Source organism: Podarcis tiliguerta (genome assembly GCF_965153285.1).
Source record: "Podarcis tiliguerta genome assembly, chromosome: 7".
Taxonomy (NCBI): Eukaryota; Metazoa; Chordata; class Lepidosauria; order Squamata; family Lacertidae; genus Podarcis; species Podarcis tiliguerta.
The window spans coordinates 84548293-84575747 of NC_139540.1; the positions used below are offsets into that span (position 1 = coordinate 84548293).

The following is a 27455-nucleotide window of genomic DNA, read 5'->3' on the forward strand; positions in this document are numbered from 1 at the left end:
ATGATTATGCATCAGTTATGTTCATTTGATAAGAACCAGTAAGAGTAGGACTAGACCTTTTCCTGGCAACTGTGTGTTCCAGAGGGCATTCAGAGAGGAATGGCAAGAGAGAGGGGAGTGTGGTGCTTATCCCCTCCCATGTTTGTGGGGCGGTTTGGGGGGGGGTTACTGCAAATTCCACCTAAAAGCTGCTCATCTTTGGTTTATTCCGTGGCCTGGCTGTGGGAAAACATGAAACACTGACTGAGGGGGCCATTTCAAGTGATGAATTGGTGGGGAATGGAAGGATTATGGAACTGCCTTCCCACAGGAAGTGCCCCATTTTACCACAACAGCATTGTGATAGAAATGCATGGTTTCTGTATGTTGCATCCCCCTCATAAGTATCTTGCCTGCTCCTCAGAGTAGACTCAAATATTCATATGGAATATTTGCATATTTGTTCTCCATCATCACACTCCAAACTTGCGAACTCCTGCTGCAGCTTTATGTGTGCAACCATTTGCTGTTCTAGGAGGTTGTGTAAAAGGTTTGGTGTGGCACAGAGCCTAAGAAACAGGAAGTCCCCGCTTTGTATCTTGCTTCTGCCATAAGGTCACTGGGTAGCTGACACAGGCAGATCCTCTATAAATGCTGATTGGATTTTTTTAATTGGGGCTTTTGTTTACTGAAATCTCATTCCGATATTGTGCACACTGAGCACTTCTGAAATCCGACAACACCAGCGCAGTTCTAAAATGCATCTCCAAACAAATGCTTATTAGAGGATAACTATTACGGCAGACGGTAGATACAGAAAATCATCCAAGATAACACAAAGTAAAGAAATGAAAGATTGCAATGATGGCTAATCTAGCCACTTTATTCCACAACACTATTATCAGCTACAGCAGTCATTTTAGAACACCCTAATATTTTGGAGGAAATTAAAAGGAGACATTGACTCCTATCTGTGCAAAACATCATAGTTCTGGAATCATAGTAATGAAACTCTTGTCACTGTTCACAGCGTCTGTGGGGGCTTTCAGCTTGGCAGCACCATGGCAATCACTCAGTCTTGGGGGCCAATTTAGACATGACAGCAGCAGCAGCAGCAGCAGCAGCATCCTTTGAATCACGTTTCCTCTCCCACACAGGTGAGGGGAGCTGAGCACTCCCCATCCTCATCTCGCCATAGAGTCAGCCATCCCTGTTCTGGCCTAGTTTTTAAAAGCCCGTTGTCCTTCTGCCCTTGGTCTGCTTTCAGTACCGGAATTGAGCCAGGCAGAAGAAAAGTGATAAAGCTAATGGATCCCAAAGAGGGAAGGCAGAGGAACAATTCAGCTCCTCCTTATGGGACCCTTTTAGTTGTTAAAATCGGGTGCCCCACATGACTGGGGCAGAATTGCAGTGAATGCTAAGTTGGCTTCAAAGTTCTGTCCCAGAACTGTCCCAGAGCCAGTGTGGTGTAGTGGTTAAGAGCGGTAGTCTCGTAATCTGATGAACCGGGTTCGCGTCTCCGCTCCTCCACATGCAGCTGCTGGGTGACCTTGGGCCAGTCACACTTCTCTGAAGTCTCTCAGCCCCACTCACCTCACAGAGTGTTTGTTGTGGGGGAGGAAGGGAAAGGAGAATGTTAGCCGCTTTGAGACTCCTTAAGGGGAGTGAAAGGTGGGATATCAAGTCCAAACTCTTCTTCTCTTCTTCTTCTTCCAAAGCACATATAATGCAGGGGTTGGGTGGTTCATTTTAGGGCACAGTAGCTAAAGTAACAGCTTCCCATTGCTTTCCTCTCCATATCTCTTCACCCAGGTGGTTTTCTCCCAGGAAAATCTCACTCCTGGTATCAGTTCCCAAATCAGAGAATTATTTTCCCAGTAGATCTAATTGCAGGAAGAGAAGTCCTAGGAATCTGATCCCTGCTTTATATGTGCTTGGGGCAAACCTGCTTGCATTTCAAGAGACAGATCCTGTCATGTCTGCTCTGGCTCTGAAACTTAGATTCATGAACTGAAGTTATGCTCTCAAATTTGTGCTTGAGTACATATGCAATTTATTTTGCCTTCCCCCCCCCCCCATAGCATGCAATTTGGCTTGCTTGTTTGAATCACCTGCAGAGATTTACTGCCCTTCAGGACTAGTTCCAATTATAACCTCCCATCCGCTCTTTATGTGAAAGGGACCTTTCAGCCGGCAAGAAGGAGCCACCTGTGCCCTGACAGAATGTAGACTGAGCTCATGGTGAATGCTAATTTAGCAATATTTATACAATATAAAGAAAACATATGAGATGGAGGAAGGTGTCACATGCTTGAAGCTGATGCCCTGAGGAAGGTGGGATGACTCGCTGAAATGGATTGATAGAATAAGACACAAAAAGGATTTCAGAAGGCTATGTGGTGCCTGCTGTAAAACAAGGAGGGAGGTCAGCAGAGAGCTGTTTCTGAGGTCTTTATCATACAGGCACCGGGTGGTCAGGACAGGGAGGGACCCTAATTCGTTGGGATGGGCTACCAAATTAAGTGTGGGAAATGCCATCTTTTTAATATTGGAAAGGTTAATGTTTGCTTGAAGTGTGTGCATGTGGTTACATGGTTTGCCTCTGACTCTATGGTCATATGAAAGTTTGGATATGTGCATTCATTTTAGAAGCTTGTTTTCATTTTAACACTGGTGAAAGGTTGTTCTGTGTTACAACCAGAGAGAAATCTCCCTCTTACCAAAGGGAAGCTTATAAATTCATGGAATAACTAAAGGAAATAAATCTTTCCTCTTTTTCCCTTTTAATGTTATGATCATTTATACAAAACAATGTGAGTAGGGGAGGTTCACATCGCACATACACACAAACACTGGAACAATGCTTGAGGGCCGCAGCAACCTTGTCCCTCTGGCCAGTGGGTGAATGGGCTGTATGAATGGGAGGGCCTTGGGACACCTCATTGAAAGGTGCCCACTTCAATGTTAATAATAAAAAAAGAAACATGCCCACTCAAGGACTTCGATTTGTGGAACTGGCACTTTTACAAGTGCCGCATAATGTTCATTCTGCACTTGTAAAGTGGCAGCTCTTGCACTCTGGAACTCCCTGCCCATTGGCATTAGGCGGGCGCCTTTGCTGTATTCTTTTCAGTGTCTTGGGAGGGTGGGGGCACCATCCGCAGGGACCCCTCCCCTCAGGGTCTGGTGTGGGCCCCGTTCACTCTCCTCTTTCTACCAGCACAGTGGTTTCCTGGAGAACAGCTGACTCTTGCCAGAGAGCTGAACTGATTGCTTGCAAAGGGCTTTTCTCCTCTCCTCCTTCCATAACCCAGTCTAGTTTTTGTTCCTCCCCCATTCCACCATTTCCTCTCCCCTTCCCTCCCTCCAGGGTCCCCACCACCCACACATCCAACCATGGTGCCAATGGGGGTTTATATTGCACTGCAAATAGCAACCGAGGGGCTGATTCTGATTGGGACCCCAGCAAGGAAGGCAATGGGTTAAATCCCCCTCTTCCCACAATTCCACTCTTCTCCCCAGTGTCGGCTGTTTATTTTTAAAAATATTGTATGTCAGGACTAAAGACATGAAGAACCTTGTGTTTAGTTTGACCCACACTTGACAGCCCACTGAGCTCTCAACAAAGCAACGTTGCCAATGCATAAAAGCTGAGGTTGAGTACAGAATCCTTGCAATGGGAGCAATCCCCAAGAGCATTGCAGAACAGTCTTCATCCTTTTCAGCAAGCCTTGCCTGAATGGAGCGTGCAACAGCTTCACCACACGCTGCTCTGTTGCTGTGGACCCTGTAAGGTGCAACAAAAGAGTTTGCTGTGAATGTGTGTTAGATTAGAGACCAGGAGGTCGCAGACGGACTTGGGAAACCATTTGAGGGAAGTGCACTTTGGTGCTGCAAGCATCAGCAATATTCAGTCACTGTAAACCACTCGTGTCATGGAGATGCCTTTAACCTCTGCGTGCCTCAAGGAGGAGTGGATCCCCAGAGTTATACCTGGCCTTTGAATATCCAGCACCTGTCAGTTTAAATTAAGAGTTGTTTCTCTTCAGTGTCTAGCAGCTATTCTAATTCAAAGCCATTCTCTCTCTCTCTCTTTCTCTCTCTCTAAAAAAGAGGCTCAAATTAAAAACAAGCAATTTCTCTTGCTTTTGCAAAAAGCGAATATTTTTTTAAAGTTTGCAGGTTTAAAGTGAAGGAGGGAAGTTCTCTGCATGGCCAGGGGTGCAGCAAGGTTCATCCACAATGATCAGCAAAGACCCATCAGGGTTAACAATATAAGCCCCCCCCCCCCCCCAGCTGCCCATTGCACAGCTCTTTTCCCGCTTCCCACCTCAATAAAGGCCTTTCAGGTCAACCACTTACACCCTCCCATCTCACACTGCTGCCCATATGAACAACCAAGCGAACTCGCACAGATATTTCGGTGCTCCTGCTTCAGAGACCGTCACAGAAAGAATCCTGCTTCCTTCTGCTTTAGCCTGCTGCTCACAAAGGCCAGGGAATAACAACACAAACTCAGAGGAGAGCTTGCCAATGCATGCATCTGATTGGGTGGGGAGGCTCTTCGTGGACCTGCCCTGACGCTGCGGACCTTTCAGTGCATTTCTGAGGGACTCCTGGTTGGCTGCAGTTTATTCCAAGGGAAGTAAAAAATGGAGGCCCTTTCCAAGCCACATCTATTGAAATGTAATTTCTTTCACCCCTGCAGCCAGGGGTGGGACACTGAGATGATTGTTTTTGGCTGTACTGTCCAGAGATGGTTGGCTGGCCCAGCAGATTGACAGAAACAACTCCAGAGTATCTCTTAATGTAAGGTATTGTGTTGGATATGAATGTAAGGAACAGAGAGGGAACTGGGTTTAGGGGAGTCTAGAGGGGGCAGGTAGGGCCCTAATGGCCCAGCCTGCACCAGATAACAGCTACATAAAACTTTCCAAGATGTAATCAATATAATTGACCCAGTTAGAAAAGATACTCACCAAACAAAAGGCTGCTTGGTCAGGTGGTCTGCTCACATAGTTTCAACATGAGTACGCTGGCTTTGGCTCCCTGGTCCCATGAATGATGACCACACATGTGCTGAATGTCATGTAATGTTCTGAGACAGAGAAGGGTTTCTAGGAAAAAGAACACTTGATTCATACATAATACTATTGAGTATGATGAGCTGACCAAATTCATACATCAAACCAGGAGATTATGAGAGTGTTGGTTGTGTCTTGCAGTAACTCCAACAGTTTTATTCTTTGCACTCCAGACATTATAGCACAGATTGATGGGGCAGCAAGGGACATGCAGGCTGACCTAACAACATTGGGGTGAGACATACCAGAGCATCGTGGGAGGAATCACAGAGGCGACAGCAGTCAGCACTCGAGGTAACAGATAGCCTGTGCCAAAGGCTGCAGTCCTAAGAACCTTTACTAGGAACTAATGCCAAACAATATTTGGGTGCAGTTTTGCACTTTCCACAGCAACAGAATAATGTGCAGAGCTATTCCATCACATTCAGTAGTTCTACTGTATCAAAAATTTATCCTGCAGTTTTTTCATTCATCACTTAAAATTTATCAAAGGAAAGAGAAATTTTCAGTGAAATTCTCATGGAAGGGTGCAGGGCTTATGACTCACCCGATGCACCCTAAAAAGCCCTTAGCATCTTGGACTGAGTTTTTCTTCAAGTGTAAGAAGGCAGAGAGCCTGTCAACCATGAGCTACTCATTTTTAAGTGAAATCCTAACTTTTAAGGAAATCAATGCAAAAAGCATTTTCATGGTAAAAAAGAAGCACTTCTCTTAAAAATAAAATCAGTGGATGTACTGATTTCAGAAAGTGCTACCACCCTCAGCTTCACACTGTTCAAGGGAAAATGTCATGAAGCAAGTCCCCCGCAAGGGGCTTTTTCATGACAGGAAGCCAAGGCAGCCAGGGAGGCTGTGGAGAGCTGGAGATATGTTTAATGAGAAGAAAGACACACACACCACCCTGGTCACCTTACAACTATGAAGGAAGCATAAAGGTAAAGGTAAAGGGACCCCTGACCGTTAAGTCCAATCGCGGACGACTCTGGGGTTGCGGCGCTCATCTCGCTCTATAGGCCGAGGGAGCTGGCATTTGTCCGCAGACAGCTTCTGGGTCATGTGGCCAGCATGACTAAGACATTTCTGGCGAACCAGAGCAGTGCACAGAAACGCCGTTTACCTTCCCACCGGAGCGGTACCTATTTATCTACTTGCACTGGCGTGCTTTTGAACTGCTAGGTTGGCAGGAGCAGGGACCGAACAATGGGAGCTCATCCTGTCGCGGGGATTCGAACTGCCAACCTTCTGATTGGCAAGTCCTAGGCTCAGTGGTTTAGACCACAGCACCACTTGCATCCCATTGAAGGAAGCATACAACAACATTATACAGAAATTCTAAATTGCCCTGTGTGTGTAGCTCTGCTCTTCTTTTCCCTTGGAGAAATTCATGCATGATCCAGGGGGCAATGAGCTTGTGGGGGCCATGTGTGAAAAGGCTGCCTGTGAATGAAAATGAATAACTTGCGTGTAGCTGCGAGTGCTGCATGTCTGAGAGGGGGCAGCACAATCGTGGCTTGGCGTCAAGGAGGGGAGGGATTAATGGATTCCTGTGAGGCAGCTCTACACACTGCTCTGTGGCATTTGGGTGATGGTGGATTGTGCCAAAACTCTGTTAAGAATTGGTGGTAACTGTCTTCCTCTTCTACTTTATAAATTTGACACTTGTAGTGAAAGATTAGTGCAGAATTAGCATAGCAGAGGCAAGAAGGCTGTATTGAAGGGTCATTGTTCTTACCATGTACACATCTGAGCTCTGCATAAAAATGTCAGGGGCCTGCTCTTCTGCTTGCATTTTATGACATTTTATGTCTGATTGTGAATGCTCTCTCTCTCTCTCTCTCTCTCTCTCTCTCTCTCTCTCTTCCCACATGCTTTATACAGCTGATGAAGTAGTCTCAGGTCCAAGAACGTTTAAACCATAATATACTTGTTAGCCTTCAAAGTTCCAGAACAACCAGAATCGTCCCATAATAGGGCTTCTACCAGTTAACCTCAAATGATTTTATGGAAAGTCTATAAAAACTATAAACTGGTGGCAACCTTGCAGAGATCTTGTAGCATTCATTATTTTGACATGAAGTTCCTGGTCAGTTGCATGTCAGTCAATACATAGCGAACTACGTCATTATTAGTAATCGAATTAGGAAGCCATGTGACTTTGTGAAATACTCCCGTAAAATGATAGCTGCAGCTGCTTCCATATTGATTTATTTTGTGTAACTTTTGTGCAAATCAATCTGTAGAAAGACATTCGTGAATACAGCACTGTATATAATGTGCTGTCTTTACTGCAGGTTTCTCGCCCATCATAGAGTGTGTTCAGTTATCAAGTAGTACTTTTCTTTTCTTTGTAAGACAAAGCTTGTGTGAGTGCTGTTGCTGAAATCAGACTTATATTTGGCAGAATAGCAAACAATGAATGGGGCTGTTCGGCCCAGTGGTCCATTAAGAAAACAATCTATACGAACAGTTTTGCTGCCTTCAGTTTGAAAGATTAATGCTTTCTTAGTGACTTGTGGAAATGGATCCATTTTCCAAAGAGCTTTGTAAGTAAATATAAGAACAATAAAACCAGATGGTGTGACTCTTTGCAGACTTTGTGTTGTGGACCACATGAGCAAAGGAGCAGATCAAACCATCTTATCCCACCTCTAAAAAATATTGGGTTTAGAGCAGCAGTTGGGAAGCTGTGACCTTCCAAATATTGCTGGAGTCCAATTCCCACCAGCCCCAGCCAGCATAGGCAAAGGCCAGGGATGATGGGTCTTGTAGTCCAAAAACATCTGAAGGCCACAGGCTCCCAGTCTCTAATGTAGGATCATGAGGTGAATAATATTGCCAGGCTGGGCCTGGAATCCACCCAGTTGCTCTTTGAACTTCAGCCATATTCATAATCTTATCCACATCCTTTGGCAATGGGTTTTCAGAGTGTAGAAAATTATTTCACTTACATCTTAATATTTAGTTATTTCCTCAATTATCTTTTCATGTTGGGCGGGCGGGAGGGAAAAGTGGTGGAATGTGTTTCATCTGTTGCCATTCTTAGGGTTCATATTTCTCAATGTAGACTTCCCAAAGGATAGGTCCATATGCAGAGTACATATTTGATAACTGCAGTAGTGTTAGCACCAGCAAGATTTCGGATCATACTTGCACTGAAATCAGTCAGGCATGATAGTAATCTGATTCTTTCCTTGTTTGTGTTACCTTCTTAAAAACTATTACAAAGCACACCATAATCTTTCAACACATGGGGCAGTAAGTGAAGAGATATTTATAATAATATTAAAACAAGAAGGTATATATAAAAAGGCTTTGATTAAGTTATTTGGAAGACATATCGTTCAGTGAAAATGATTTGACTATTAATTTGACCCTTGGTTCTCAAGTATCAGGTCTGTAAAAATGAATTTAAGTACAGTGGTACCTCGGGTTACATACACTTCAAGTTACAGACTCTGCTAACCCAAAAATAGTACCTCGGGTTAAGAACTTTGCTTCAGGATGAGAACAGAAATAGTGCTCTGGCGGCACGGCAGCAACAGGAGGCCCCATTAGCTAAAGTGGTGCTTCAGGTTAAGAACAGTTTCAGGTTAAGTACAGACCTCCGGAACAAATTAAGTTCTTAACCCGAGGTACCACTGTAATCACATTTCTAAAAATCAGCAGAATGCTTTTGTAGTTGCCTAATCTGCCCCAAATATGAATCAGGGTTTCGTAATATTGCAATAGCATGACAACCATGCATTACAACATAGATTGTGGTTTGTTTATTTATTTTCAAATTATTTTTTTCCCATTCTAAACATTGGAAGTATGTCCAATTGAGCTTCTTTACAAAAACGTACTAAAAAGTAAAGGTGGCAGGCTGCTGTTTTCAACCTCCTATATTCAGCAGTACCAGTGGCTTCAAAAGGATTATTACAAATTAACTTGACTGATCAAAACTGTAACACTTCTTACAAACAGCAACTTTTTGAACTAAATGAACTGTCAGCAAACTTAAAATAATATAAATCCTGAATCCATTCAAAGACGTCTCATTTGATCAAATATAGAGTATTAAACTTTTAAGAACTCTTGTATCACAGAGTTGATGTTCACAAGACACTCTGAGCTGGATCCTCCATGAACATGTATCACGAAACTTCCTTAAGAACATTAACATTTTCTCTTTTAACTGCAGCTCCTCATACTTAGTAAGAGGTCATGTGGGAGATTCCTCTGATTTTCAAAAGCAACTTTTTGGGTAACAGAGGACTGGCTGTGTCAAAGCCTCTCCCATATTCTTTAGATACACCCTCCAACATTTCATATATGAATATAACAACACACTATTCAAAGACCGCTGTCTCCACACACTTTTCTGCTAATAGATGTTCCTTTTACAAAAATTAAATGTTTAATCTTATTATGGATCTGGTTAGAATTATAGGATGCTATAATTCTGCAGTGGATCTGATTTTAGTGATTATTGATTAGATGCAACACATTCAGCAAATTCTTTCTTTCTTTCTTTCTTTCTTTCTTTCTTTCTTTCTTTCTGACTGTTCTCATTGAAGTATGTAAAAGATTGCAGACACAACTTCTCCAGAGAGCAGAGGCCTCAGTAATAGCAACTCTAACCCAGTTTTTGAAAAGGCATTTCCCCTTCCTCAGATCTCCTCACAAGGCAAATCAGAGTAAAATAGATGAAAGGATTTACTAGGGAAATGAATTAAAATCAGGGACCATCCTTGATATATAGGGACATTTGGAATGTAAGCTTTAGGTCCCAGCTTTATTCTGTGGAGAAAAACATGATTATATCATTTTATATCACTCCTTCACACACCATATGCTATTTAAAGCACACAATGGATTGAGACCACTAGAGATTCCAGTCAATGTATCACTTGTGCATTTATCTGTCAGGAGGCAAAAGTTCTTTACTTCATGACCACCCTCACCCCACTTCTGAAATAATATCCTGCGATTTACTAATTTCTTGATTTAAGAAAGATATTTTACTTGTGTTTCAATTCATACACAAAAACCGGTAACTAACAGTGCTTAAAAATATTAACACTACTTCACTTGTTCACAAACGTACAAAATAATAATTAATAATAATAATAATAATGGATTTACATTCAACAGTAAAGCTTAATGTCCACGCTAGGTAATAGTTTCATTGACATTCACATACACAAGCACAGAATAAATATTTCAGGATACTTATAAGAGCATAGAGCATACATACAGTACTTGAATTTTACATAATGAGTGATAGTTGTAGGGTTGGAAATCATAAACTCAGAGAGAAATTAAACTATAGCCCAAGGAAGTCATGAGGGAGGTAATAACACCAAGACACCGCACAGAGCCAGCAGGTGAGTCGATCTGCTTAGTGTGAGAAAAGGGTCTGCTTCAGCTTCCTCTGACAAAAAATCGTTTACAAATGTCGTGTATTCAAAGTGCAGAATAAGTAATGCAAAAAGAGAAAGAGAATATCTTGTATTTCTTAATGCATGCAAGAGGCAGTCTCCCCCCAAAACCAGTGACCTGACAGAATAAAGCTGTGATTGGCAGATATAATACAGATGTTTCAGGCAAATTTTTCTAAAGCACTTCAATAGCAGCAATTATATTTTCTAATGGCTGTAAATTTACTTCAGTCTGGGTTAAAGGAATCCTATTTCTTCCTCATTTACAGCTACTTACCCTTTATAAATAGAGATATCAAATCACAAACAGCATAGATAAGATTTTCTTTTTTTGTCCTTACTTTTGCATATGTGTTATGGAAATACTCTGACCTTTTCAGAGACATTATGTGCAAAAGAATGTTAAATAGAGTGGAAACAAGGACATAAAGGAAACATCACAGTCAGTTACATTCCTGAGATGTCAGCCTTCCCTTCCCTTGTTAAACTCCGAGGACACGTCTGCACAGTGGTTTCAAAAGGCATTGGATGTTCCCCGGAAGGACACCCAACTCCCTGCGGTTCATGCATGCCAAGGCCTGGGTAGCAGGACCAGTTCTGTCTACACAGCTGGATACAAAATGTGAACAAAGGAATCTCCACTCCTCAAGGTTCCTCTTCAGTTCGTTTGGTGGTTTGTTTGTTTGTTGATGTTGTTTTGAGAGAGGGGGGGTTCCCCATGCTCCCTGTTTATCGGGGGAGCAGTGAGCCAGGAGTGTGGGCCGTTGCTGTGTAGACGTTCCCTGAGGGACATCCTTGCTAGGAGAACAAAAGGCCTTATTGTGGCAATACGGCCAATGGCTTGGAAGAAGATATACTTCATGGTATAGAGTTATCTGAGTGAGTCTTCCTTTTTTTTGCTGGAGTGTGTATATAAAATATATAAAAGCTCCAGCATACTACACACTAGCTCTTGTAGATTATGAAAAATCTAATTGCAAATTTTAAGATAGTTCCCCAGGCCGCACAGCATTGCACATTAATTTCACAAGGAACTTCACTTGTTTGTGTTTTGGAACGCTTCTTGTGTCGTATTAATCTGATCTTGCATCACCTAGCTGATAATCAGCACACAAAAGTTTCCAATCAGGTACAGGGTGCACACAATACCAAAAAAGCTTAAGTCCCCCTCCCACCCCCACCCCCCCCATAAGTATCATCAGGACAGGATCACAGGAACCACAATGCAAAGAGTCCAACCTCGCACTGGCTGTATTGTGAAGAGTCTCCTTTTCAGCGTAGGAGAAAAGAAACTTGTGTCTGCTTTTTAGATTCTGAAAACAAGCCAGAGTGGAGAAAAAGAGTTAACACCAGGCTTAATAAAGCTTTCAAGACAAAACTGTTAAGCAATCTAGACAGACATTGTGAATTCCCTGTGGATTTCTGAAGTCTTGCACATACAGGAAATTGGCTAACAGTAGGAAGAAGTTGGGAGTTGCTACATAGGAGAGAGAGATCTTCCAAGATTACAAAAATTGGCTAAGTAGATTGTTCAGTATAAACCCCTCACTGGTCACTGTTGTCAGTGGTGCTGTTGCCCTTTTCTTTTTTCTCCTGAGCTTTGTTCCCCTTCTTCTTTTTCTTCTTTTTCTTGCTCTCCTCCTTCTTGCCAAAGGTTATGAAGTCACTTTTGTCAGTTTGGCTGTTTGGCGGATCCTGGCGGATGGAGATGATTGCAGGAGATCCTGGGATAATGAATTTGTCTGGCAACTCACCGGGACCAGGCTGCTTGGAGTTGCCAGGTCCATATTTAAAGGTCCAACTGTTGCTGTTCACGCCAGCTCCCACTGGAGGGGACACCTCGCCAGCCTCTGGTTCTGTGGGGGGGGGGGGGATAAAAGTGAACAGCAAACCCTTAGTATTGCAATTAAAGTTCTGCAGATAGGTACCATGCAACTGGGATTTTCTCAAAGACCTGGCTCACAGGTAAAGCTAAGGCAAACCATGGTTTTGCACAAATGTGAGATCCTGGAGGGGACGTTGGGACCACTTTGCTCTTCCTCTGATCTGTGGCTGAGTGATACGCCATGGTTTGGCTTAATACATCATCCAAACTCAGGCTCATGGTTTGCCTTGCTCTGGACAAACCACAAGCTGTAACCACAGTTTTGCTTTACAGTTCATGGTTTGTCTGAAGGAGCCAAATCACAAGCCTGGGTTGGGATAACACACCAAGGCAAATCATGGCTTAGCAGGACCAGAGAAGGAATAAAATGGCCCTGAGCTCCTTTCTGGGAGCCCGCATGCTCGTGTGTTCATCCTAAGCCATAGTTTTGTATTAGAATTATAAGTGAACTGGGTAACAGCATACATACTTCTCTGCAAATGGGGTCTGTCTTCTCTATTTAATTTAAATAAATATATTATGTTGCTTAGTGCTCTTTCAAAACACTGGAAAAAGAAAACCACAGGGCATTGAAATCCCAAGTCATTACAAGGGATGCATTGCAAGTTCAATATAATTTGGGGGTGACAATATTTCAGTGTATTAAATAGCTACAAATGTTTGAGGACCTATTCTTATCATACGACATCTTCACAACTGGAATATTGCATACAAATCATGTATTAGCAGGACTCATAGGTATCCACTGAATTTCATATTGAATGCAAATTAAAACAAGCCTGATCCTGCTCACACTCCCTCTCCCCATGGCTACTATTGACATAACCCGCCAATCATAAAAAATAAGCTTATTAAATGCCCTCACCCCATTTCATGTATGGTCTATTTTGACCCTAAGGATTGAGTCCTAAATGTGTTAACTAGTGAATAAGTCCCACTGAACAGAAGTGTGACTTACTTCTGAGTAAACATGCATGGATACTTTAACTAATGGGTGGGTTGGTTATTCTGCATAGGCTGCAAGGAAATGAATTTGCTCAGATCACTGTGTCCAACTAGGAAACTGTAAAGCACAATTTTTTTCCTGGAATCTGGTGCAAGTCATTTTTAAAAAAATCTGCCAGATTAAAACTTTCATGGCTAGTGTAAATAAGTGTCTGAAACAGCAATTCACATATTCCTAATATTTAAAAATAATATTATTCCAGAGTTTCTATTTTATAAAATTTAATCTGCCCATCTTAACCAATGAATTATCTTTCTTTTGATGCCTTTAAACTGCATCATCTAGTGTTTTGGTTTTCTATGGCATTCTTTTGTAATGTCCAGCATCTGACTATTAAGGCTTGCTTTTTGTGATTCCAGTATTCCAGAAACGACTTCAATGCACAAGACCCTGCCATATATCTTCAGTCTTTGTTTTAGCTTAATTAAATCTTTTCTGAGTGGAGATTGTGTGTCCTTCTCACTTCCATTATTCCCCTCACTGCCTTGGAATAATAAATTACACAGCTGAACTTTGTGTGCCTAATACAAATCATGATTCAATACTCCCTCCTGTTATACAAAATGGAAACTTGTGTTCTGAATATTAAACATATATTTGTCCATAACCTCTGCAATTAGTCCCAACAACCCTGACCTATATACATAGCTTTTCTGTTTTCGTGTCTGAATGGGAAAGGGTGAGGTTGGAATGGGATACCAGAGGGCAAGAGACAAAAGAGGGGAACCATCAGTCACTAGCACTCATCCTTAGTGTTCGCCACTGTATGCAACAATGAATAAAACTCAGGAGAAATACTTTGCAATTGTTTCTCTGCACAATTGGCTCTCTGCCACCAGCACCCACTGGGTGGAGAGGACAGCTTTTCTATGTGACACAACAGCAATCTGAATATAAAGAAGAATTCGGAAGTAAATATCTTTTACTTGTAGACCAAAGTCCATTCTATAACCATCTTCTGGTATATCTGTATACAAGGCATTGATTCTATCCTTGTTTCCTGTTTTCCTTCCAGGATTTAAGAGGGAGAAACATGGGCGAGGACATAGCCAGGCCTCATATTAGGGGGGCAGGCTTTTGTTGGGGGGCGCAGAGCCCCATATTTGTACTGATTTGTATTGATTTAGGGGGAGCAGCTGCCCCTTCCTGTCCTCCCTTGGCTACACCCATGGGGAGAAAAACGGATTTGAACAGAACTTTCTAACCTGTAGCTTTCATCATATCCTTAACCATATCTCAGAACAGGGTGGTACCTCATTTTTCTAACAATGTCCATGTAACTTAACAGATGCCCAACATGGTGTGGTTTTTCTCATCTTAAGGATGAAGTACACTGGTACCTCAGGTTCCAGACGCTTCAGGTTACAGACTCCGCTAACCCAGAAATAGTGCTTCAGGTTAAGAACTTTGCTTCAGGATGAGAACAGAAATCGTGCTCCGGCGGCGCGATGGCAGCAGGAGGCCGCATTAGCTAAAGTGGTGCTTCAGGTTAAGAACAGTTTCAGGTTAAGAACGGGCCTCCGGAATGAATTAAGTTCTTAACCCGAGGTACCTGAAAAACCAGGTAATCGTTCTCCTATAATCACTGTGACATTACTTGAATATTTTGCAGGAAAATAATTTGCAATAATTAACATCCTTGTACTTTTAATAATCTTTTTAAATTTAAAAAGCTGAACCAGCCCTTTCAGGAGAACTTTGAGAGTATTCCTTTTTAGAAAGCGACAGGAGCCTCCTTGTATTGAAATGAATGGGGAGGAATCCCCACATTTAGAAAGGCTCCATGTGGTGTATTCAGAATTCTAATCTGGGCAGTTAATAATAATAATAATAATAATAATAATAATAATAATAATAATAATAATAAATTTTATTTATATCCCGCCCTCCCCAGCTGAAGCCGGGCTCAGGGCGGCTAACAACAACAAAACAGTACAAACAACACTCTAAAATCATTCATTATAAAATTAATTAATTCAAGCCACTGGCAACCATTGGGCCAGAGCTCTGCGAAGATTGCCGATGGAGGGAGTCAGGCTGTGCCCTGGCCAAAAGCCTGGTGGAACAGTTCTGTCTTGCAGGCCCTGCGGAAAGATCTCAAGTCCCGCAGGGCCCTGGTCTCTTGTGACAGAGTGTTCCACCAGATCGGAGCCACAGCCGAAAAAGCCCTGGCTCTAGTTGAGGCCAGCCTAACTTCTCTGTGGCCTGGGACCTTCAAGATGTTTTTATTTGAAGACCGTAAGTTTCTCTGTGGGGCATACCAGGAGAGGCGGTCCCGTAGGTACGAGGGTCCTAGGCCGTATAGGGCTTTAAAGGTTAAAACCAGCACCTTAAACCTGATCCTGTACTCCACCGGGAGCCAGTGCAGCTGGTATAGCACCGGGTGAATGTGATCTCGCAGCGAAGACCCCGTAAGGAGTCTCACTGCAGCATTCTGCACCCGCTGGAGTTTCTGGGTCAGTCTCAAGGGCAGCCCCACGTAGAGCGAGTTACAATAATCCAGTCTGGAGCTGACCGTCGCGTGGATCACAGTGGCTAGGTCAGGGCGAGAGAGGTAAGGAGCCAACTGCTTAGCTTGGCGGAGATGGAAAAATGCTGCCTTTGTTGTAGCTGCAATTTGCGCCTCCATGGAAAGGGAGGTGTCGAAGATTACACCCAAACTCTTAACGGACGGTGCTGGCACTAATTGCGCCCCCGCAAGAGATGGGAGTTGCCCCCCCAATCCCATATCGTCCCGTCCCAGCCACAGGACCTCTGTCTTCGAAGGATTTAGCTTCAACCGGCTCCCACGTAACCATCCAGCCACAGCTTCCAAACATCTGGTCAGTATGTCTGGGGCCGAGTCAGGATGGCCATCCATCAACAGATAGAGTTGGGTGTCATCAGCATACGGATGGCAACCCAGCCCAAAACTCCGGACAAACTGGGCGAGGGGGCGCATAAAGATGTAAAAGGCTTCAATATTCAGCAGTAACCGCTCCCCACATCAAATGGAGGGCGCCTTTTGCGTGGTTGCGCGCAGCCCCCTAGATCCCATTGCAGATCCCGGTAGTATGGGCTGGCTTCACCCTCCCCAGGCTGGATACCTGGAGGTCTCTGCCTACCTCAGCCAATCGCCCAATCCTGCCTGGGGAGGCGTTGCCAGGGGAACGGCCAGGTAGGGGGAGGGACAGCCCTGCCCACACAACAGAAGGTGACCCTGCGAAGCGTCAGTTGGCCCCAGAGCTTCTCCCACCCTGCCCTCCCTCAGTTAAGCCTTCTTTTGCAGGTTAACCTCTTCTCCACATGTACGCGGGCGCTGCTACATCATGGTTGTTGTTGAAGGGCCGGAAAGGAATTTTCCTGCATTGGCAGGTTTTGCCTTTCCCGTAGCAAAACGTCACAACCTTGGCGGTTTCAGGCCTTGGGCAGAATCCTTTAGTCTATCTTCCTAAATTGCGGGGGGGGGGGGTGAAACGGTGACCCACACCCCCCTTGTGGCGGTGATCCCAGGGTTCCCCATTAAAGGGCCTTGAGGGGAGGCATTGGCCATATGCCGAGAGGTTGTCATTGCTCTCCCCTGTGATGGCGGTGAAACAGGGGGCGGGCTCTCTGCTTGAACATATGTTCTCCAGAGCCAGCCCAATCCCCACACATTCTGGATAACCCTGATAAATGCCCAATGCCTGAGCCAAGGTCTCCCTACATCTGAAACTTAATAAAGTTGTGGCCAATTCTAATCCCATAGCACGTTGTCTTGAGTCATTATTTCACTCGGGGGTTGCCTGGGGTTGGGGGGACTCCGCCTGTCCACGCAATAGAGTTTATATATCTGCCTGACAACATGCCCGTCCCTCTGCTGTGCTTTCCATCCCTTATGCCAGGCATGTCCAAAGTCCATTTCGGGGGCCTAATGAGGACCGCCGGTCAGTTTAATCCAGTCCCTGTGGCAGGTTATATCCTGGGGTAAAATCATAAAAAAAGCTCAACAACTTCAATCCTAAAAAAACTTTGGTCGGCCCTCATGGCCCTTCACTTCATCAAATCTGGCCCTCTTTGAAAAAAGTTTGGACACCACTGCCTTATTCAGATGTCCCTTATCACTTATACCGGCCCACTGCACACATCAAAAAGTGTGGAGGTTGTGGAAAGTGCGCGTTGTGGTCAGTGATCAGCAAGAATTATTAGAGCAGAGGAGCTCACAGCCCCCAAACATTCTTCGTCCCCCTCCATGCTTGCCTCTCAGTGGGCAACAGCTACCTATCCAAGCGCCAGGCAAACCAACCCGTCTAACTCTCTCATATTTCTGGCATCAGCCTGGCAAGGAAAACGACTGGAGGGTCCCTGCATGGTTCAGCTGAAAGCTCTCAGGCTGCCTGGTGGTGTGTTGTGAAACATGGAGCACAGTGTTGGGGTGTGGAGGCACATTGGGGTGCAGGCGGACTTTACGTGTGCTGTGAGAGTCCTCCACATACTCCTCTCTCGGTGGGGAAGGCCACAGCAAACTTTCACGTAGTGAATTAATTTGCATAGCAATTAGTGTAAAAGCTGTGGGTGGTGCATGTCATCTTTATATAGATGTGCAAACTTTGATTGCAAGAGACAAGAACACATAATTCACATAGACTCTTAATCTGGGTTGTATTAAAAAAGCAAAATATTATTTTTAAATGTCCAGATTCATAAAACATGCACATTTCAGTATTAGTTTGGAGCCCAAGACTGTTTCTTATGATTTTGGAGCAGGATCTGAGCTTGTGCTGCCTCCCTTTCATGTCAGTGGGGGTGAGTGTCGAAAAAGGACCCCCAGGAATTCCTCCCTCTAATTTCCTTAGCACAGAATTATGTGGGGGGTTTTTTCCTGCATGCATGAATTTTGTCCTGGTTATAGGAGTCTCTTCTCCAAAGCACAAAATCTGTAAAACTATCCAGCTGGAGAAGACGAGTTTTGCTTGTAATCCATTTTAAATGAAGGAGAAGTAGAACAATGCTGACAATACAGAGTGGCAGGTAAAAACAGGCTAGAATTGAGATGTCTCCGGCAGGCAAGATGGCTGCTCACTGAGCACAGCGCAGTGCAATTCAATCAGCAACTCAGTGTTCTGGCAGCAACACCAAAGAGAGTATTTTCTTTCTTCCTTTTTATGCATGCTCTCATATTCTCCACACAGCCCTAAAGCCACAATCTGTCATTTCACAGGAACAGGTGGGGCTCACTCTACATAATGAAAGCTATATTGTAAGCACCATGCTTTGGCTCTGTCTCATGTCCCTCCGATGCTTTCTTTTAATAAATCTTTCTCATGAACAGGCTCCCCTTTTCAAATGCAACCCCCCCCCCCGCACGCACGCACACACAACCCCCTGCAAGGAGAATCAGTACTGACTGCATGCAAACCTCGCTTTCCTGACAAGAGACATTTGCATTTGTGTGGCATGTTCTGCCCAGACAATATGCAGCCCCACCTCTTTTCATTCATCAATCCTCTCTTCCTCTTTAAGGATTTTGACATCTAGTGCATCTGAAAGGTCATTCAGATAAAAGCCTTAACCCAAACTACTGCCATTACATCTAAAAGGAAATCTTGCTGCTTGCACTTTTTTTTTAAGGCTGCATGCACACCATACATTTAAAGCACAGAACCTCACCTAAAGAATCCTGGGAACTATAGTTTATCTCTCACAGAACTATAGTCCCCTTCATCCTTAATAAACTATCATTCCTATGATTTTTTGGGGGAAGTCATGTGCATTAAATGTAATCCACACTATGAATAAATACCCTCTCTAAATTTAGGACAGGCTCAATCATTTATCCTAAGGGTCAGTGTAAATTAACTTTACTATTTAGTGATGAAATTCTTTAGAACACAGAGTGGGATGCAAGCTGGCAGGGAATTGCAGAGAGCGCCCCATTTCTCTGCTTTCCTTTTTGTTTGTGCTAAGCAGGCTGCTGCTTTTCCCTCTGGCTGGCATGATGAATATTTCCTGCTACAGAGGAGTCCTACATTCTGCAGACTAATTCTGGAACAGCTCACGGAGAGCAAACACTATTTGCTTGCTGAGAGAAAACTGTGTATGCAAGAGAGGAAGGGAGGGAGGAAAATATTCTGCCTCCAAATATTCTGAATGCACTGATTTTCCCTAAACCTATTTTGGATTAAAATATCCATGCAATATTTTGTTGTTATAGTAGCCAAGGAAAATAACAATATTAGAATTGCCAGCAAAAGAAGATATAGAGGGTGAAAATCCACATTCTACCTTGTTAACTACTGTCTCTCAGAATAAGCCAACTCATAATGTTAAGCAGCGATCTAACAAACACAAAAAAGGCAAAGCTTCATTTATGTTATTCACTTGATAGAGATGTGAAACACAATTTCTCCTGTGCTGCTCGCAAGTGATGCTTCATTTTTAATGCATTGGCTGTACACACCTATACATGCCTCTTCAGAAGTCTTTAGCATTCAATGGGGTTTATTCCCAAATAAACATGTTCTACTATTGCAGCCTAAACTGAGAGGTGCAGCTGCTGAATGACTGTTCATCTTGAGTTTCATGCTCTCAACTGTTGACTGAATTGGGCAACAATTCTTATCATACTACTTGTATTAATTGTCCTACCAGTGCCAGGAAGTCTGTGGTATCAACAACTGTTTTGTAAATTTGTCAATGTTAAGTAATTCTCACTTTCTCTGTACTTTCTGCATTGCATTTCACTCTGACCTTAGTGCTTATAAATCCCTATGCACACTCCAATCCATATTATATAGCTAAAACAGAAGATAACACTTCATGAAACTGACAATGTTTATGCCATAATGAAATAGTTAGTCTTTAAATTGCCAAAACATTATAGGTTGCAACAGACTAACAGACTATGGCAAAACCTGTTATATAATCAGTGCAATAAGGTAAGTAAGAATTTGACTATTTCAATGCCATACAGTCACACCTCATGTTGCGTCTGCTTCAGGTTACGTGTTTTCGTGTTGCATCCCACGGCAACCCGGAAGTACCAGAACGGGTTACTTCTGGGTTTTGCCACTCGCGCATGCACAGAAGTGCTAAATTGTGCTTCATGCATGCACAGAAGCACTAAATCGTGCCGCATGCATGCGCAGACGCGGCGCTTCGGCCTGCGCCAGTTCCATGTTACGGACAGGCCTCCGGAACGGATCCTGTCCGTAACACGAAGTTCCAATGTATTATAGAATTATAGAATCATAGAATTGGAAGGGATCCCAAGGATCCTCTAGTGTAACCCCCTGAAATGCAGGAATCTCAACTAAAGCATCCATGACAGATGACCATTCAACCCTGCGGCACCCCACTTGTCACTTAATCATAATTCATTAAACCACTAAGCGAAAGCACATCAAAGTGCAAGTAGATAAATAGGTACTGCTCCGGTGGGAAGGTAACCGGCATTTCCGTGCACTGCTCTGGTTCGCCAGAAGCGGTTAGTCATGCAGGCCACATGACCCGGAAGCTGTATGCCAGCTCCCTCGGCCAGTAAAGCGAGATGAGCGCCACAACCCCAGAATCACTCACGACTGGACCTAATGGTCAGGGGTCCCTTTACCTTTAACATAGCTAAACAATGGAACTCTTTGCCCAGCCCAGTTGTCACCTGCACTTGCTCCATGGTAGAGTACATGCTTTGCATGCAAAAGTTCCTCAGTTCATTCCCTGTTATCTCTGCAAGGCTTGGAAAAAAGCCTTGGGTCTGGAACCATAGAAAGGAGATACCACTCCTAAGTAGGAAATACTGAACTAGATGGACCAGTCATTTGACTCTATCTATATAAGTCAGCTTCCTATGTTCCTAACCTTTGATCCTGCAACAGGAGAAACCACAGGCACTATTCCGTGGCACAGCCAGTGGGATAGCCTTTAAAAGATACTCCCTCTCCAAAAGGCCATGTTTCTGTCCTCCAGACTTTGGTATAAAAGAGGTTTTTCAGCCTACCAAGGATCTGACAATAACAGCCCCTTCACCATGGTAGCATAAAATTCTGGCTTGGGGCTTCTGGTCCTGCCAGCCTTAATGGAGACAGACCCCACAACAGCAGGGGATCATTGGCAAACAAAAAACAAGGATGACAGAGGGGAAATCATCCTTGCAATTGCCCCCAGGTATGGGGGGAATGGTCTTCTCTCGCAGTTCATCTGGGTACCTGGCTCTTGCTCTGGCATGGAATGTGGGAAGCACAGAGGTGTTGAGTGCAAAAGCACTTCACCTGGTGAAAACCCTCTTAGGCCACCATTAAGAGGCAGAGGTTCTCCGTATAATTGGATCTTTAATTGGATTTAAAGAACTGGCGCATGATGGGAAAGGGTTGCAAAAACATACTGCCAAATATACCAGCTACACGGATCAAAGGTTTGAATTGAGATAAGATTTTTTTCGGAGTGAGAGTCGGTTGGGAAGCCTATGGTTTATATATATTTATATATAAAGCTTCTTTTATATATTTATGATTCGGCAGCCCTCTCCAGAATATAAGATAAATAGATATTTACAAGTGAGGAAGGGACGTTGGAGTAATATTGATATTAACAAGCAAAGAATGGAAACTGTGTGTGATCTGAAATGAAGAAAGGAGGAGCAGGGGAAGCTCAAGTATGACTGCGTTGGAAAGAAGGAATAATACCCCTCACCTCTGTTTAAAAACAAGGAAAAAGAAACTGAGATTTGTGTGTGCTACTGATGAAATGTAATCTAAGATAAAGTTTAATTGGGCCATAAATCTCTTGCTGGTAGGAAAAGAATTTGGGGGCTGTGATAAGAACGCTGCAGAGATTCTGGGTGTTGGAAAGGAGTATTAAATCTTCAGCACGTTCAAAAACTGCCCAGCTTTTCCTAGGCTGAGAGAAAAATGGTGAAGATCCGCCATGGTTTCTAGCAGACTGTCGCCTGTTCCAAGACATCAAAGCGAGGGACAAAGAGAAAAGACCTCTGAGAAACTTCAAGATTCAGTTCTGCCCCAAGCCACAATGGGAGAAAACAACAGAGACAACACCTAATATGGACAGAAGGAATCTCCATGGATACAACAGTTTTCACACACAGGGAAGAATAAAGATAATGGCTTGAGTTCCTCACTTGAAGCTTTATAAATTTATATATTCTAACATCACAAATGGAAATCATTGATTATGTAGCTGTTCTCTAAGGGATTATTATTATAACTGAAATTATTTAAGATTATGGAACACAGTGATATAAGATCGGAAATGCACCCAAACCACCATGCGGGGAGCCACTTTAACTAAAATGTATTAATTGGAAGTTGATTGGCACTTTGTATAATTTGGGAATTAATTGTTATTGTTATAATTTGGCTATTATTGAGGGTAATAAAAAAAATTAAAATAAACTTACGGTGCTGCTGCTGAATTGCTGCTTCTCATACCCCCCCCCCCTCTTCTGCCCTGCATGGAGCAAGGAGCAATAAATGACAAGCCCTGGGTGAAATCTAGACATATATAAAAAATGCTGTGAAAATGCTTTTTTAAAAAAAAGTTTTGAAAAATATATTGAATTTGCCGTAGCTCACCATCACCATTGCACATTTCTATAATGAACTTTACAACACACTTAACATGTTTTATTTCCAGCTATATAGCTGAGTCCCTGGTTTAGTGTGACCTCTGAACCAGCACTTGTGGTGTGTTTCTCCCAAGAAAAGCATGGGCAGTAAATGAATTCCTCTTGTGGTTTGTTTGGAGAGAAACAGACCCTGAGCACTGGCTCAGACTCCACGCTAAGCCAAGGTTCATTGTTTCCTGCTCCCAGGCAAGGCACAGTGCAATGCAAGTGATTCATCAATGTGCACTAGCATGCTGCTCAGATGTCATGGACTAGTTGGATGCAGAGTAATGGTGGGAGAAACCAGCTGGGGAACCACCAAGGCAAGAAGGCTCAGAGCCTGGGGAGTGGTGGTGGGACAATGGTGAGTGGTCAGAGGGAGAAGAGGGAAAACACTGGGAAGAAGTGGTAACAGGGCTTAGTGAGCTTGGAGAGTCTGTGGCAGAGAGAAGTCCAGAATCAGAGGCAGAAGCTTAAGTAGGGGAGGAGAGGGGCCAAGAGGCAGAGATGAATCACAGCTGTTCCCCATCATCCTGCTGGCACAGGCTCCTCTCCAACCTTCTGGTTTCCCAGAACCAGAAGAGGCATGAAAAGGGCATAGGAGAGGTTGGCTACACACAGGCGAAGTCTCTGCTTGCCTGGGAAAAGCCCTGGAGAGAAGGGGCTTTAGATGGCTGTGGGGAGGCAGGAAATTTCAGTCTTGGCAACTGATCCATGGGACAAGACCCACCAGAGATGAGATGCTGTGCTCATTAGGCCTGATATTCTGCCAGGTCTGTGCAGATTGTGATCTCGCTAATAAAGAGTTAACTCCAACTTGCACAGTGCAATTTACTGCCGGCTCGCTCCTGACATCATTCATGGTAAGACATAGACTATGCTGACTGTAACATGCAATGTGAAATATCTTCTAAAACACAAAACAGAATAGGAAGCTCTGAACTAGCAGTCAAGTCTCTGCAATCCCAAACTCCTACTGTCATCAATCTCTAAAATGTAAGGTATATTTTTTATATCCTAGAAACCCACAGTACATTAGAAATAGTACAAACTCACAGGCCGGGGGGCAGGGGGCAACTGTCCTACTTGCATATTATGAAGCTTTCGAAGTATGGAGCAAAATATTGTCACTTGTTTATTGCTGTAGGTCAGAATGCTTTTAAAGGGGCCAGTCTGAAAAACACTGGAATCCCTACAAACAAATACAAATAAATATAGATCTTTATTTTATTTTACACTTAGTGATGGCCTACTTTAGGACACTTTAGTGTTAGATCAATCAGTCCTATAATTACGCACTGTGATGCAGGGCCACAGATTTTATTATTTTGTATTCCTGGATTGATGTGTTGCGGTATGTGTTTGCCATGGCCTTTGACCAAAAGAATTAAATGTATTTATTTACATAAATATGCACACATACATTAATGCATTTCAAAATCCTTGGTATCTTCTTTTTATGCAAACTAAAGTGTTACCAAATTACTGCAGAAATAGTGTGTAGGGTCTTTCCAGTGTTAACTCAAATGGGTCACTGGGCATGATGAACTTTATATAAACAATGTTTTATTCTGGTCTTCACCCAAAATAAAGGCTTCCGGAGCAATTTACAAATCAGTACAAACAAGACAGCCCCTGCTCTCGGGCTTATAATAAAAAATACCCAACACAAAAGGAAACTGGACTGGGAGGGAGGAGGATATAAACAGACTCAGTTACCAATTCTTAGCAACAAGTTCTAATAAGCTGCTAGGGCAGAAGCAGGTCAAGGAGATGAGGTGGCAGAAGCTGCCGATCTCAATGGAAGGGTCCTGCATTCCTTTTCCATGACAAGCGCCATATGCTTAAATTCCCTCATCTACATACCTAGTATGTAGTCTACATACTACATACTAGGGACGCGGGTGGCGCTGTGGGTAAAACCACAGTGCCTAGGACTTGCCAATCGTATGGTCGGCGGTTCGAATCCCCGCAGCAGGGTGAGCTCCCGTCCTTCGGTCCCAGCTCCTGCCCACCTAGCAGTTCGAAAGCACCCTTAAGTGCAAGTAGATAAATAGGTACCGCTTTATAGCGGGAAGGTAAACGGCGTTCCGTGTGCTGTGATGGTCCAGGCTCGCCAGAGCAGCGATGTCACACTGGCCATGTGACCCGGAAGTGTCTGCGGACAGCGCTGGCTCCCTGCCTCTAGAGTGAGATGAGCGCACAACCCTAGAGTCTGTCAAGACTGGCCCGTATGGGCAGGGGTACCTTTACCTTTACATACCTAGTAAAGGTGCAGTGACCTTGCCACCTTTTGAATGAGTGAGTCATACCAGCATCAATACCACCAAACACAGAGTAAAATACTGGTGGTGATGATGATGATGATGAGTTGGTCCTTTGCTTATGTGTATATTAATGATGGACTCCAGATTTGTCAAGGTTAAAGATTAAACAACCCTTCCCCATGTGGGAGCAGAGATGTTTCAATGGAGCTGACGTTTGTCACAAGCACAGAGCTGTCATATAAAAAAAAATTAAAGTAAGGAATGGTACAGCAACCCTAGTAAAGAAATGTGCAGTATGTTCTATTATGGTTAGAAACATAATGCCTGGAGGAAATGTAACTTGGCAGTGTTCCCTGTAGCGTTGCCAACTTTCGAAGCTGCCCCTGTAGCTGTCTCTTAAGCACTAATTTAATCTACAGCCTTGGTCTTTGACTGGTGGCGCAGGACCCACAAATGGGTCACAGCCTGATCCAAGGTTGGTTGCAACAAGATCACTAAAGGTAAAGGTAAAGGGACCCCTGACTGTTAGGTCCAGTCGTGGCCGACTCTGGGGTTGCAGCTCTCATCTCGCTTTATTGGCCGAGGGAGCCAGTGTACAGCTTCCGGGTCATGTGGGCAGCATGACGAAGCCGCTTCTGGCAAACCAGAGCAGCGCAGGGAAACGCTGTTTACCTTCCCGCCAGAGCGGTACCTATTTATCTACTTGCACTTTGACGTGCTTTTGAACTGCTAGGTTGGCAGGAGCAGGGACCGAGCAATGGGAGCTCACCCCGTCATGGGGATTCAAACCGCCAACCTTTTGATCAGCAAGTCTTAGGCTCTGTGGTTTAATCCACAGCGCTACCTGTGTCCAACAAGAGTACTACCACCATGTAAAAGGCCTCCAAGCCATTCTGAGAGATGAGGAATGTTCTGGAGTTTAACTATGGCCCTCCCCCCTTTTTTAATGCTAAGGAGCTGGCTGCCATAGGGATGGGAAGGCACAGAGCAGAAAATTATTCCTTCCAGGGTACCAGGTATCTGAGGATCAGATCCCAGATACAGCTAGCAGCAATATCCATAGTTGCAGCAACTGGAAAACCATTGTTGAAATCATGGGAATTGCTAACTACTGAATCTGTGATCAGCTGCTTGGGCTGTTTGCATGAATGTATGCCTGGGGAAAGTGGGACTGTTCCCTCGCAATGTGAAATGTGTTGTGTGAACTGAATCTAAATACCACCAAGAGGATTTATTCTAGGGGAAAGTGTGAGAGCTTCACTGCTTCCTTCACCTACTGGAGAAAAGACTATGCCCTTTTATTCCTACTCTGGTTGTGTCTGCCATAGTACAGTTAGCGTGCAATATTAAGCAGGCATTGTATTCCTCCGCTCCTAAGGGAGTTGGAATGGCAGTGAACAATTGAGAGGCTCCTTGGGGAAGCCGGCCCATCTGTTGCTATCACTTTCAGAGTCTTTGCCCATTTATTCCCCCTTACAAAAGTAAAGTTAAATCTATTGGTGTGTTGTATAGCCAAGACACTATTGTGTATCCTTGGTCTGGGTGCACTTGCCTCATAGCACAATAACAACATATGTGCACATCAATAAAAGTTTTCTAAACCCCATTTCAGAATCACATTTTCATTATTTCACTTAAAAATTATTTAAATCTTCCTTGGTTCCTTTCCTTGTACCTAAACCACTGGGGTTTTTTCATTCCCTGCCATATAATTTATATGGGTTTTTCTCTGCTTGAATGAACAGTTCACATCTTTAAAGCTGCTGTACTTTCAGAATTTCAAGAGATGCTCATTTTCTCTTCCTGGTTCTCTCAATTTATTTTCCTTCATTTATTTCCCCCATGTTGAATTAAATTTTAGCATTCCATTTTCCATGTTCCTTCATTCCTAATCATCCCCCCCCCCCCACATTTCTATTTTTCTGACCCTGTCCTGTTTATCACACATCAACCTCTCTCTTTGTGTCTCTCTCTCTCACACTGTTTATGATCTCCTGCACCACTCCAACCCAGAACCTCTTCTATTGACTTTTTGTCTCATCAGAGTGGCTTTTCCATCCCATAGGGCACTGAAACCATGTCCTAATTAATGTTTGCTAATGAAAACGATGGCTTCTAGGTAGGGTGCTGTAGGTTCAGCTAGGCATTCTACAAAACCACTGTTTTGGTCCATTGTGCTATTGTACTGCTGTGCTTATCTTTCTTTCTTTCTTTCTTTCTTTCTTTCTTTCTTT

General features: G+C 43.6%; 1 protein-coding gene across 10 annotated transcripts in view; it reads right to left on the minus strand.

Annotated features, from left to right (window-relative positions):
- Window positions 1–10043: 10043 nt before the first annotated feature.
- The window catches only part of LOC310681116 (protocadherin alpha-C2-like), a 186463-nt gene continuing 169051 nt past the window's right edge, over window positions 10044–27455 (minus strand). For 7 of the 10 annotated variants that reach the window (XM_083448610.1, XM_083448608.1, XM_083448605.1 and 4 more), the window contains exon 4: window positions 10044–12342. In XM_083448610.1, the coding sequence (XP_083304736.1) occupies window positions 12032–12342 (311 nt within the window). In that variant the 3' untranslated portion in view covers window positions 10044–12031. The remainder of the gene's footprint in view (window positions 12343–27455) is intronic. The other 3 variants (XM_083448612.1, XM_083448613.1, XM_083448611.1) reach the window with 1 other exon arrangement.